Genomic DNA, 15,000 nt, shown 5'->3' with positions numbered 1-15,000 from the left:
AAAATGTGCTCTTCCCTCGAGCCGTGAATTTACATTTGAATCTTAAAATATTAAAAGTCGGGAAACATGCACGCAGCGAAGCAGCAAGGCGTAGTTTTATACCTTCACTGCACCATGCTTACTAGTAAATTTGCACGCTTGATGTGTTGCCTTTATAGAGGTTGCTTTCCACGTCAAAATTTTATTGCTGGTTGTGTTAAATTGCTGATAGTTTCAGATCCCAAAGTACCACAAAATGCTTTGAGAGCCAGTTTTCTATCAACGTTCTCCACAACAGCAGAACAAGTAAGAAATACATCATGGTTGTAATGAGCTGAAAACAGAACAATATTATTCATAAATTAACACATTATTTGAGGAACTTTCAATATCAACGAATTTTGTTTTTTTGGATTTCCATGTAGAAATAAACTTCTGTAGACATAGGCAATTCTCTTGAATGTATTTGTTTATTCTTGCATCAAATTATGCATCAAATTATCCATGTAAAATTCCGTTATGTGATATTTAACAAATTAGATTCTTTTAGGCTCCTACTCTACTACTTTTTTGAACGTTTGATTTTAGCTACTGGTATGTGATTTTAGTCTTTGCAGTGAGGTGGAAAATTTGAATGATAAAAAGAAGCAAGTCGATGCCTTTCACAGGGAACGACACAGAGTGTGGGGCATGGCATGCCTGGCATGGTGGTCTTTCCTCACTTGTTTTGTCTCGGGGTTACCTATAGACGTCCAAACGGTTATTAAAATTTTTAATGGGGAAATGCATAATGTTTTATCCTGTTAAGTAATCCATCAAAACCCCCCTAATGAAATGTTGTAGTAGGTATTAGTGTGTGTGTAAAGAAAATACCATAGCAATTGATTATCATGTTACCAATCTTGTTCAATGCCTGACGTTGGGTTGCATACTACTGACATGTTTTCTTTTTTTGCAGGCAAGTAAGCTGGGGTTATTGAAAAACAAGAGTATTGTGTGTTTTTTTGCCTCTTATCAGGTCAGTCTTGAGACAAAAGATGTAAACAGATTAAATGCCTTGTTTGTAGTTGCACTTACCTTTGAAGCAAGTTTTAAGGCATTTGACTTAAATAAGCTGAAGGTAGCAATTCAAATGAAATGTCACATGCTTGAAACCCTTAACTGGCAGTGGGTAAATTGCAATTATTGGTAATTTTCAGGCCTGGAAGAATTTCATAAAGTACCACTTAACACAAGTACAGTCACAGATTAGAGAGAAATTTGAACTAAGCACAACCAATGCTAGTGAGGCATCTTTAATGGACCACACTGGCTCCTCTTTATTAGAATTGCTGAGCATACCATGTCCATCTTACAGTTATTTGTTATCAATAGTTAATGATAGATTTTCCTTCCGGTGTTGTACAGTGGCTCACTATTTTAAATACTAACACAGAGCACCTACTCAAACTGCTTTTAACAATAGCATTTACATGGTTATGAGGAGAGTCACTGGAGTTATGTAACATGCATGCAGTGTTATATTATTTGAGACAGCACACATTTTGTGCTTCATGGAGTGTCTTTTGAGGGTTTTGTCTCTTAAGTTTCAAATATTCATGTGAGGTAGAACATGTAAAGTGCACAAACCCTATGTTAGTGTCTTCTCGTCTGATAATAACTCAGTGATCATTGCTTCTCTGGCAGGTGGTTCATTTTAGTTTCCTCCCTCTTGTTGTCAGTATTATCGCAACAAGTCAGGCAAACACAGGTCAGTGCTTAATTTTGTGTGTTGGATTTCCTTCAAAGTTGTGGTCCCTTTCAGTATTATTCTTCTTACCACCATCACCACCAACACCACCACCATCGTCATCACCATTTGCTACCATCTTTTGAAACAGCTATTTACAGCATATACAGTGAGTTAAAGAAATGGCAAAGAAGCCCACAGGCTTGAACAACTTCTCCTTCCTCATGTCATCATAAAATACACAGATTAAGTCTCTGGGACAAAGTTGGTGAGATTAGGGTTAACCTAACCTTTTATGGAAGATAATAATCATTACTAATGAAAAGGAGAAAACACAACAAAATGAAAACAATAAAACCCATCCAAACAAAAAAGGGTTGAGATATTCTACTTCTTTGTGTGTGCATACCATCATATTTATTTGCTGTTTGATTTTTTTTTTTTCTAATTTTATTTTATTTTAAATAAATTATAAATTACAGATTCAATCTCTCCACTAGTTCTTTTTCATCTAATGCGTTTGGCAGATCCTTCTTGTTTCCAAGAACTAATACTGGAATGCCAGCTAACTGAGGTTTCTCTAACAGTCCATGGAGCTCGTTTCTTGAAGCTTCTAGTTTATCATGATCAGCAGCGTCCACCATATATACAATGCAATTGACACCTCTGCAGTATCTTTCCCACATGCTCCTAAATCGTGGTTGACCTCCAAGGGTGGATTTTTATGTTAGGATAAAACGCCTTACATTATAAATAACTAGAAAGAGAGAGACAAACAGACACAACAACAACAACAACAACAACAACAACAACAACAACAAACAGTAAAACAACAGGCGAGTAGGCTTATCGAGTTGGTATGAGCACCCATTTCTTTTTAAAATAGTCTTTCGTGTTTTTAATTTTCCTTTCTATTTCGCACTTGAGAACAATTTTGTTCTTAAACCCAGTAATTTCTGGATTAATTTGGCTTCTTCTGCAGTCCCACAAAAACAATTTCCCAACGATATCAAAATAATTGAGTAAATTAAGTAAAGGGCATTGTTGCGATATTACTCCATATAAAACATTTTCCAAAGAGAGGTGTACCCGTTGATTGGATAAAAAATGCCAGTAAGACTCAAAATCAGTCCAGAAATGTCTGGAATGTGAACAGTGATAAAAAAAGTGGCTTAAAGTTTCTGACTGAGCCTTGCAAAAACTGCACAGATCATTCGGTCTAAAACCGATTTTGTGCAATTTTGTGTTAGTGTAGAGTATACAGGTAAGAACTTTGTATTGAAAGGCCTTGACGTATGATTCGAGGGCAACACGGTGAGGTAAAATAAAAAAAGTGTTTTATTTGATCAGAAGAAAAATTAGAATTTCTTTGCAGTGTATGGACAATATAGGCTGGCTGCGCTTTCTTTCCGACAAGAAGTGAATAATAATCTTTTTGATTTCTTTTCCAATACGTCAAAGACGTTGTATTCCGTCACAAATGTGAGGGCTGTTATAGACGGAGACTTATTGGTGCCTTTTAAATGGGGTGGTATAGAATGACGAAGGCCGGCCTACTGCAGAAAGTTAGTTTTCTTTATAGTTTTTGAGAATATGCTGTAAGATTGTCTGTTGTCAAGGTCCAGTGGAAGGTTATGTGTGTAAACAATTCTACAATAAAGTAGTTTTTGTAAAAAACTGGTTTTTTATCTATACGTATTTCTCTGTTATTCCAAATAATGTTCCCAATCTTTTTCTGAAGCGAACGTTTCGCGAAATTCTGATCACCATGACAAAAGGTCATGGTAAAATTGGGAAGAAATTATATAATCTTTGATATCATAGTTATAATTCATGAATAACAAACCACCGAAGGGTTGTAATTTGTGTCCCAGATATCTCTTCCATATTCCATCATTATTATTAAAAATCCTTCCTAGCCATGCTAACCTTAAAGACTTCACCATGCACTCTAGATCAATCAATTTTAGACCACCCTCCGAATATTCATTGTTTGTTGACACTCGAGTTACCTTATCTGTGCCGTTCCATAGGAATTTGAATATCATTTGATTTAATTGTTTAACCCCTTCCTTAGGTGTGGGTAACACAGAGCAGATGAAAACAAACTTTGGAATAAGAAATGATTTGATTATTGTAATTTTACCATATATAGATAAATTCCTGGACGACCAAATGTTTATAAGTTTTTTAATGCTATCCAGTCGTTCAATAAAGTGTTTTTTCCTTAAGCAGGTGTTGATCATAAGTAAAGTGAACTCCCAATGCTTTAACAGGTTCATCAGACCATTTGATGCCAAATGGCTTTTCATTGTTGTTTTTGGATGATCCAATCCACATGCCTTCAGTTTTTGTATAATTAATTTTAAGACCAGAGATGCTTTCAAAACTGTTTAGTAGGTCAAACAATATACTTGCTGTTTGATTGATATTCAACCTCTATAACATTTTTTCATTTTCCAGGACTTCTTTTGGGTCTTGAAAAAGAAATTGAGGAAACAGCAAAGAAGATTAAAGTTGTTGTGGATGGTGTTTAATACCAAAAAATTATTGATTCAATTAAAGGAAGTGGGTTGCACTAGAAAAGATATGTTATTTTATGATATATATGAATTTAACTTGTGGAAAGCAGTTAAGGTGCTACTGTGACCAAAAAATCACTACTTCATTTTCTTTGGATTTCAAAATTTTAAATGGTATTTTCCTATTCAGTGGTCAATTACAAACTTTAAAATCTTGAGAGATCTGGATCGACAACAATGCATGTGTACGCAGCAGATTTAATATGCAACCTTAATCGCATCATGAACCCCAAGAGACCTAAGCCCTGACATGAGTACCGTGTAACCCTAACCCTGATCCACAAGATCAAACCCTTTGCTAAAGTCAGCTAGAAAAAGACGAATATAGCAAGCACTCTGATCTAAATATTCTAACATACAATGAACTAAATAAACTAGAGCTTGTGTCGTAGATTGCCGCAGACGGCAAACTGTTTGTCATCGAGTTGGTCCACCACCTGCTTATATAGCAAGTTGAGCGTAAACCCTCCATGAGTTTAGCCAGCTGAGAGGTGAGGATTATCTGCCGCAGTCTTCTTCGACTGCTTTCGGAGGCGTATTCTTAGGAATGGGAACAGCCAGAGATGACTTTAGTTGACTAAGGGCCATGCCTTGCTCAAGGGATGTATTGTACAAATCAGCAATAACAGGAGCCAACTCGAAGACAGACAGTTTCAGCACTCTACTGGGGATACAATCAGGACCACTGGATTTTCTTGTTTTTATCTCGCGCAATGCCTTGAATGCTGTTCTTGAATGAACTGGAAATTCTCTCGGGACCTCCACGGCGGTGTCGAAGAGCGTCTGCAGGGGAGTGAAGTGTGACGTTAAGTCATACAAAAAAGTGTTAAACCGTTCCGCTAGCGCATCGACAGTAGGAATGTTTTCACCCAGCCTCTGGTGAAACCATTCATTACTCTGTTTTCCTCCAGTCAAACCTTTGATTTCCCTTCACCAGCGTGCTACGTTGCTCTCTTTTAGTGCCTCTACCTTATTAGAGTAGTAGGACCTTTTACACTGCTTTACCATTCCTTGCACTTTGTTTCGTAGATGTTTAAAGGGAACCACCACTTCAACAAAAAAATTACTTTAAATCACTGGAAATAACTGTTAAAGTCAAGTCAATCTAAAATATTTTCAAAGAAAGCGTTTGTATCCGAAAGAGATAAGTTTAGAATCGCCTATTTTTGTTTTCAAATTTCGTGGGCGCCGCCATCTTGAATAATTATGACGTGTTACGGTTGCCCTATTGATATTAGACAAAAGCTCTTTGTGTCGGAACAATAAGCAACCGTAACACGTCACAATTGTTCAAGATGGCAGCGCCCGCGAAATTTGAAAGTGAAAATAAGCGATTTTAAATTCACTTTTCCTGATATAAACACCTTTTAAAAAGCAAATTTCGAACAAATTTGTTTGTAAACATAATTTTCTTCGGTTTAAACTTATTCTGTAGTAAGAGTGGAGGTTCCCTTTAAAAATATCGGAGCTGTTACCATACAATCGTAAGGCATTTTGGCGCTTACAGATCAGCATTTTCAGAGTAGTTGTTATCCATGACTTATCACCACATATTTTAACGCGCTGAAGAGGGAAACAATAGGTGACAGTAGATGATATAAATTGAGTAGAACTTGTCACATTTTTCAGTAGTGCCTGGAAGACTCAGAATTTCAGACCAGTCCTGTCTCGTAATACAGTTTCCGAAGTCGCGTAGTCGACTATCTCTGAGATCTTGCTTTTAGATCACCTTTGTTCGAGTTTTACTTTCGATCTGTGAAGAGCGTGACTCAACTAAGATGGAAAATGGTCACTCCTTCCTATTTTAGGCAATTGCACAGGTTCCAAGAATAACTTCGTTGGTTGGTAAAACACCAATCCAGAATGCCGAAGTCTCTTGTCAGAAATTTCACTACCTGTGTTAGTCCTGTGGCGTGTTTCACTTGTCGCTCAGTAAGCCCAGTGCTGGGACCATTGAAATCTCTACAGATAATTGCAAGACCGTCAGGGTGGGAAGATAAATACGGGTCAACATTTAAAAGGGAAAGTACGGTCTAGAAAGAGTTTCTTTGAATCGAAAGTTTGGCTTTCACAACCACGGTCAAGTATAACAATACAAGTAGTATCAGGAGTCTATCACCCGGAGCGTGCAACTTACCTATTTTCGTGCAACGGCGTTTTCACAAGTAAGGTTATTTTAAGATTGAATTTCCCGCTAATGAGACTCCCACAGGAGCCCGATGACCAATTACAAGAAATTAAGCTGACGTCATAGGGTCACCGAACCGGAACTGCCTTTGTTTTTTGACCTAATTCGCGGGAAGGGCTAGTCTAAAAATAAACCTACTTGTGAAAACGCCGTTTCACAGACGCTGTATGGAAGTTGCACGCTCCAGATGGGCTCCTGGTTTTATATGTGAGTTATATGCAGGAGTTTTACAAAGCGAAAGAGAGCTTGCAATGCTATCACGCGCTCATTGCTTTGAAATAAATGCCTGGAAATCAAGTTTAATCTGTTTAGTGTGGCTTTCTACGAGATCCCTGTTACAACTTGAAAACAAACAATCGATTTATATATTTCCATCAAATGGTAAGAGTAAATCGTTTCAGTAGTTTCTATACTGCTAACAAAATTTAACCACATTTCAGGTTACTTGGTAAAATGACAGACCCGAAAGGCTTTTCTTTCATTGGCGGCCACCAAAACGCAACTTTACCCGACTCTTTTGAATGCGATAAAAAGGAAGAATTGGTATATTAATTGGCCGTTCCGAAATTTAGCAGGGAACTGGGGCGAGTTTCAAATTTTAACTAATCGATAAACTGACACTACCACATGAAAGATCATGTTGAGATTGGTCATTTGGCCTAGTGTGGTGCTTTTATGGTGAACAGAGACCAAGTTATGGACCTTGAAACATGGTTCAAAATCCATACAGGCGTCTCTAATTTTGATACAGCGTCCCCCAAAACCATATAAACTCTTAAAATTTTTATGATTTCCGTCATACTCTTTAAAATGGGCAAACATAGCGATTTTCATCGCAGCTTCTTTCAAATTGTAGGTACATGACGGGACTTTACTGTTGTCACTAAACTGATAAAAAAAAATTTTGAGTTTATATGGCTTTTGGGGGACGCTTTGTCAAAATTAGAGACGTTTGTATGGATTTTGAACCGTATTTCAAGGTTCATAACTTGGTCTCCGTTCACCCATGAAGCATCATACTTGGTCAAATAACCAATCTTAACATGATCTTTCATGTGGTGGTGTCAGTTCATCGATTAGTTAAAATTTGAAACTCGCCCCAGTTCCCTGCTGAATTTCGGAACGGCCAATGGTAACAGGAGTTCATGAGCTCCAGATATTAACAGTAGTTGATTGAAATGTTTACGCGCGCAAATGCATCATTGTCTGCCATGATTCCTCGTGTTCACGGATAACAAAAACGGGCTTTTACTTCGTGTAGAAGACACACATGACGTAAAACAATAGAACAAAAATCGTGAAACAATACCTAATCAGAATTCGAAATCCCTAAAGACCCCTAAAGCTTTTGTTACGTCATGTGTGTCTTCTACACGAAGTAAAAGCCCAAAAACGACCTCAAATATTTATGAAAACGAAATAGACTATTGCACAACTGATAAAACAACGCGACAATGTATTTTTTAACGATATTTCGGCTGGCCAATACCAGCCTTCATCAGGTTTATTTGGAGATCTGACGAATTTAAAGAACATAGATGCACATGTTATGAAGTAATTAAAGAAGATTAACTGAACGCTAAACAGCCACTGGATAAACAAACCAAAATTTCCAAAGAATAAATGCCGTTGAAACACTATATACTAACGAGATCGTTAAATTATCCGTCCTGGTTGTTTATCCCAAGTGGTTTCATAAATATCTTTTAATCAATTTTGACTGATCTTCTCTGATCCAACGCTGTGCAAGACTAATCGTCCACGGTTTTTAATAATATAATAATAATAATAATAATAATAATAATAATAATAATAATAATAATAATAATAATGATACATTTATATAGTGCCTTCACTATAAATATTCGATGGCGCTGTTTACAACCGAAATTGGTTAAAGTTAAGAAATTAAATTATACCTAAAATTATATTACAATAAAATTATATTATCTGAAACCTAATGTACATAATTAAAAATATATTGATTCAGTAGTCTAAGTAAAGTCTAAAATGTCATTTTTTGTATATTTATATTTATATAAATGACTGACGCTCATTGATAGGTAAGTCTAAATAAAAATGTCTTGAGTTCTTTTTTAAGCTTTTGTATGTTAGATATTTGTCTGATATTGTCAGGTAAACTGTTCCACAGTACGGGTCCAGATTTGAAAAAAGCCCTGTCTCCAAACGTTTTGCATTTAGTTTCTGGAACCAATAACTGATCTTTGTTTCTGAGGTGGTAACGTCCTTCCGGCTTTACTCGTATCAGATTTTCCAAATATGGTGCTAGGCCATGTAGAACTTTGAAAACTAGCAGAATTATCTTAAAGATAACTCGATATTTTATCGGTAGCCAGTGAAGGTCTATAAGCACTGGTGATATATGATAATACTTTAGTAAACGGCATATCAACCGAGCAGCTGCATTTAGAACCCTCTGTAGACGTTGTTGTTGGTATTGCGAGACATCATGCAGTAAGGCATTACAGTAGTCTAAATGGCAGGTCACGAGTGCATGCACCAGGGTCTTACAGGCCTCATCCGTCAAGCATTTTCATATTTGTCGTAGGTTATAGAGACTGTAGAACGCTTTGCTACATATTTTCCCAATGTGATCGTGTGCTGGTCGAACCATACACCAAGATTTCGTACAGATGTTACGGGTTTAATGATAGCACCACCGACTGTGACACTGTCCACACTAATCTTAGCCAATTGTTTGCGAGAACCGACGATCATATATTCGGTTTTGGAGTCATTGATGAAAAGTCGGTTTGATACTATCCAGTTACGCACATCGGCAATACACGTCTCAATAGCATTAACAGCATTTGCTTGTGAGGTAGGCTTGAATGACACATATAACTGTGTATCATCAGCATAGGTGTGAATGTTTGTTAGATGTTTATCAACTACTTTAAATAGTCCTGATGCATACATTAGAAACAATACTGGGCCGAGGCAACTGCCCTGAGGTACTCCAGAATTCAACTGAAAACAGTCAGACATATGTTGTTTAATCTTAACCCTTTGTTGTCTCTCATCTAGGTAGGATCTAAACAATCTCTTGACCACACCGACTATACCAAAATCGTTCTCTAGAATGTCCATCATTGGACTGTGGTTGATCGTATCGAAGGCAGCGCTTAGGTCGAATAGTATGAGAAAAGTAATTTCCTGGTTATCCATGCTGGCAAGAATATCATTGTGTACTTTAACAAGTGCTGTTTCTGTTGAATGGTGTTTTCTATAGGAAGATTGGTTATCAGGCAGAATTTGGTTAGTAGTACAGTATTCCATTAACTGGTCGACTACAGCTTTCTCGGCGATTTTAGCAACACACGGAAGATTACTCACAGGTCTGTAATTCTTTAAGATAGGATCGATGCCTGACTTCTTTAGCATAGGTTTAAACACAACGTTTTTCCATGGTGCAGGTACATGACCTTCCAGTAATGACAGATTTAGCAACTGAGTGATAACAGGCGTCAACACATCTGAGCAGCGTTTGATTAACCACGTTGGCATTGGGTCAAGTGTGCAGGTAGCGTTGCTTGATGACATGATGATACGTTCGTTGGACACTATCTTCTGCAAGTCGGGAAAAACGTTCTAATTTGGCGCGAAGATGGTATGAGTCTAATTCTGGTTGGTTAACTACGATGTTATCGATATCTTCTTGGATAAGCTCGATTTTCTTGATGAAAAAAGCACCAAAGTCGTTTGCTAAAATTTGAGAGCTATTGTGTGGTGGTAATGTATCGTAACGATTGTCAACTTTACAAAGAGAGTTAACGATACGAAAAAGCTTCTTAGTGTCTCCAGCGGATTCTTCAATTAAGTCGGCATAGTATTTCGTCTTAGTGTCACTTAGTAGTCTTGTAAATTCATCACGTGATGAGGTTTAATTAAAACCGCAACTTCACCAATCGATAGTAAATTTTGGGCGTGTTAAGGTGGGTACTCAGTATATTCCAAACTTTCTTCACGAATGGAGGAGTTTTGGGACGGCAAATGTCCAACCACAGGAACAAAAGACCCTTTGTTTTGACAGTCAATGAGGCTCTGGTTGGCACATTAATAACAATAGGTGACGTCAACGACATCTTCCCTATAGAGAACGTCAGCACTTGGAGATAAATTTTCATTTTCTCCTTTAAATTAAGCGTGACTCATATCAGTTTCATTCTTGAGGGACAACCACACTATCGTCATGTTAAAAAGCTTGGAATGGCGCGAAGTGATTAAAATAACACGAATTTATGTTTTGAGATGACGTTCTCGTTGCCACTCCCTTTGTCGTTGCTATGCTCCCTAGTTTCTCTCGCACCAAACGCCCCTAGCGGCCGGGATGAGAGGTGGCTGTATTCGCAGACTAAATTATTCATAACCTACAACAAGCAAACGTTTCCCACGTTTAGCCTTTAAACTTTAAACGCACGCAGACGTTCTTAAAAACGCAACAAATTGAAAATGAAGAAATGTAACTGTAACTTTGCTCACTGCTATTACAGTGTGTTAAGAAGACCCTCGAAAACGAAGATCTAATGCATCAGTCAATTCCAGCAATGCCAATCCCCCGGGCAACCCAGGGGCATTTGCTCACGTTGTCAGTCCCGACGGTGGGGCATTCGCAAGTTTATCGCGGCCAGGGGGCTGGGCATTTGCGTACCCCGAGGCGACCCCCGGGCCTTCGACACCCACGTTTTCAAAAGTGCCATGAAGGAATTCATCGGCAAAGTCAAGGAGTTTGTTGAAGATTGGCTAGTCCGTCAGGGTCTAGACAAGCTTGTGGATATTTTTAAATGTATGTTTTCTTTTGTAACATAGAGTGGTCATATTCTGTGGATTGATGGGTCCAGCTTTGTTACCCACTGTTGAACAAAAAAAACCCAGATTTTAATGGTTTGGTAAGTTGTAAACATTTTTGTGGTAGTGCAATAAGTGCACTACACACTAGGTCACCGGGTTTGTAAAGCCCGACGCATACGGTGAGGAAAGAGCTGAGCAAACTGCCTCGCGAGGCGGTTTGCTCAGCCGTTTCCTCACGTGTGCAGAGAAATTGTGGTGAGAAATTCGCCTCGCGAGGCCGTGTAGCCTGTGTACAGCCGCCCACTCTCCGCAAAAAAAAATTGGAGAGGAGCGTATGTGATTTACCGTTGATAATCGTGTTCAATACCACGTGATTTTTCCTGGAATGTGTGGAAATGATTTCATTGGTTTTTACCCATCGATCATTACATCATTGAAACAACGAGTTTTGATTGGCTTTTATTTTTTTTGTCCACATCAACCCCGTGAGAGATTTTACGATGAGTTCGTGTAAAAAAGACACGGTAAAAAATACGAATAAAAATCTTTTTGATGGTCAAAGAGGTTTTTCTTTTTAAAGTACGAGAGAGTGCCGCTCTGAAGATCAGAGCCGTACCCGGTTGGAAGACTTGCAAATACATCCTTTTCTTTAAAGAGTGTTTTTATGCTATAAAGCCAAGGTATCTTGAAATGTACCTCATTGACCACCATTTCGAGAATTTAGCTCCAAAGAAATATGAGCCTCGCAAATTTTGGTCAGCGTAGATCAGTTAATAATGTCTGCAAAGTTATTCCAGAACACGATTACTAACGGTAAATCACAGACGTTCCCCTCCGAGTTTTTTTGCGGAGAGTGGGCGGCTGTACTCAGGCTAGAGGCCGTGAGGATAAAATCAAACATGTTTGATATTTTTGGCCTGACGAGACAAATTCCTCACTGTGTGCGGCCATCGTGAGAATCGAGCTGAGCTTGGTTTAATCAAACATCCAACAAAAATACATGGCATACTCACGTGACTCCAGCGGTTCAAGATGGTGTCGGAGGAAGAAATCCCGACGACACTGAAGTCACTTGAGAATGCCATGTATTTTTACTGGATGCTTGATTGACCAAGCTCAACTCGATTCTCACGATGGCCGCACACAATGAGGAATTTGCCTCACGAGGCGAAAAATATCAAACATGTTTGATTTTTTCCTCACGGCCTCGCGAGCAAACCGCCGCGTGCGGCAGTTTGCTCAGCTCTTTCCTCACCGTGTGCGGCGGGCTTAAGAGTCAGTGATTGAAAGTCCGTGGTGGCACATAGGCCCGTAGCGCGTGCTTAACTCACGAACATAAAACAGGTCAACTGGAAGCGAAATGTAGTTTCAACAAAATGAGCTCCAAAATCGGCATGAATTTGTGACGCTGATGAATAATAAAGCAGCTGCTATTTCCAAAACGATCGAATTACGTGGTGATAAATAACCTCGTCTAGGAAAGTGAATTTTTGACTTTGCAGAAACAATGGTCAACAAACACAGGAGTTGGGCTATTGTGATCTTTGTGTTGAATTCGCACATTTGTCAATCTTTAAAACACTTGAAAGAAAAAAAAACCAAACCGACAAGAACAAAAAACCGGTGTCTTGCTATTACTTTAACACAGTTGCTGATGGCAAAATATTTTATTCTCGATCGACACTTCCTGAAAACTTCTTCTGTGTATCAATATTTATTTACTTTTGCATCAATCTTATTTTTGCATAAACAGGCTAACAAAATCTGCACCTTGCTTAGTTCGCATTTTTGAGCGTTAAAATAGAATTTTAGGTCCTACGTTTCTGACGGCAAGTCCTATATTTTGAGTCACCATGCATCCAAATACTAACCCGCCCGACAGGGATTAAAGTGCTTATCACCTCAACACACTTTCCACTATATTTATTCTCAGAAATCATCCCAAATACATCGTGTTGTTTTTAGAACATTTAGATTGAAATTTCGCTCTTTCATTGGCTTTGAAAAACGGGAAAAGTGGTCATACCGTGATTAATAACCGAGCAATGAAGGGGAATGGGTTCGATACCGGGTTGACGTCACAAATTAATTTGCATCGCTGTTTTCAAAGAACTATTTCAATGCAAATTAATTTGTGACGTCAACCCGGTATCGAACCTATTCTCCTTCATTGCTCGGTTATGGATCAGAGTATGATCACTTTTCCCGTCTTTGAAAGTCAATAAAAAGGTGAAATTTCTATCAAAAGGTTCTAAAAACAACACGATGTATTTGGGACGATTTCGGAGAATAAACAAAGTGAAAAAGTGTGTTGAGGTGATAGGCACTTTAACTTCAGTGAACTTTTGCCTTGCAAAGCTGTCAGAGGCTCAGTGTGCACGATCAAACTTGTGGTGAAAAAGAAGTTGTAAGGAAACTTGAAAATGATCAGCCTCGAAGCCAATGTTTCTCGATTCTCTTTTCTTTTCTTCAATCTTTCTGGGATTTAGTATTTTACTAGAAACCACATGTCTTCTCAGGGGGCTATTTACTTAAGACATCTACCATGGCACAATGATACACGGTACAAAAACAATACCCTGCTGTATAACAACGTGAACTATTAGAGCTACATATTACGTAAGGATAACTTGAATCTCTTGGAAGACAAAATGCAGCTCAGTTGACAAGATACAGCGCTGTGTTACTGCACTACCACACGTACGCATTGCGTGTCTATTTTTAACGGGATTGTCTTTATTCTAGTCGAAACATTCAAAATAGATGGTTTTTATACAACAAAATGTATATTTACACGCTATCCTCTAGCAACCTTTTAAAAACAAAATATAAAGAAATAAATATAATCAGAATTAACTAACATTTGGAGGTGAATAACGGTGAGGAAAAACCGAGACGAAGTCGAGGTTTTTATTCACCGCTATTTGAACTGAATAATTGTTTTACTATAATTATAGGTGATCATTTGAAAAATATGCATTTTCTTTAAAAGAATTAATTTCTTCGTCTGTCACCTCGACAAAACGGTTTGCGGCCATTTCGAAAAACCGCTTAGGTGATTATCGCGTCAATAATCACCTCAACGGCAACCAATCAGCGCAGAGAACTTTCAATAATCACCTATGTAATTATACTAAGTCCTGCTGTCCTTGAAGTCCTACCGTTGTATTAAAATACTGAAAAGTGGAACGTTTTAATCACTATTTTTTAAAAAAAACTGCATCTGTGTTGGAAGACGACGATCATGGGGGCGGGGCATTTGCCCTCTTCCCTCGCCCCCACTCCGGGGCATTTAAGGACGGTGCCTACTAATTAAAGATATTTTTGCCCCGGTGTGTCATTATGCAGGGAATGTAGATCTTAACAAGTGTTATTGAAATCCAAAAAGAAAATTGGGGGTAACCACGCATTTTTCAAAGATAATTCATGAATAATATTTGTAAAAAGCTTTAAAATGCAAAGCAATGTATGACATTCTTTCGCAAATTGAAGCTTAATTATCTTTGAAAAATGCATGGTTAACCGCAATTTTCTTTTTGAATACCAAGAATACTTACTAAGATCTACTTTCTCCGGGTAGTTTCAAACCGCGCAAAAATATCCCTGTATTAGTAAGCATCACCGATAGGAAATTCGAATATCTGGTGATGCGCAGAACGTATGCGCAATAACAATAGTAGGCACCGTCCTTAACTGATGCATAAGACCTA

General features: G+C 38.1%; 1 protein-coding gene across 2 annotated transcripts in view; it reads left to right on the top strand.

Annotated features, from left to right (window-relative positions):
* Positions 1–4,294, top strand: part of LOC138007562 (ragulator complex protein LAMTOR3-A-like) — a 4,754-nt gene extending 460 nt beyond the window's left edge. Inside the window, exons 4-7 of one of the 2 annotated variants that reach the window (XM_068854540.1) lie at positions 212–285; positions 938–997; positions 1,666–1,729; positions 4,172–4,294. In XM_068854540.1, the coding sequence (XP_068710641.1) occupies positions 212–285; positions 938–997; positions 1,666–1,729; positions 4,172–4,245 (272 nt within the window). In that variant the 3' untranslated portion in view covers positions 4,246–4,294. The remainder of the gene's footprint in view (positions 1–211; positions 286–937; positions 998–1,665; positions 1,730–4,171) is intronic. The other variant, XM_068854550.1, reaches the window with a different exon arrangement.
* Positions 4,295–15,000: the final 10,706 nt, after the last annotated feature.

This window comes from Montipora foliosa, chromosome 1 (assembly GCF_036669935.1).
Source record: "Montipora foliosa isolate CH-2021 chromosome 1, ASM3666993v2, whole genome shotgun sequence".
NCBI classification, from domain to species: Eukaryota; Metazoa; Cnidaria; class Anthozoa; order Scleractinia; family Acroporidae; genus Montipora; species Montipora foliosa.
The sequence above is the reverse complement of the archived record's forward strand: the minus strand, read 5'-3'. Positions and strand labels throughout refer to the sequence as shown.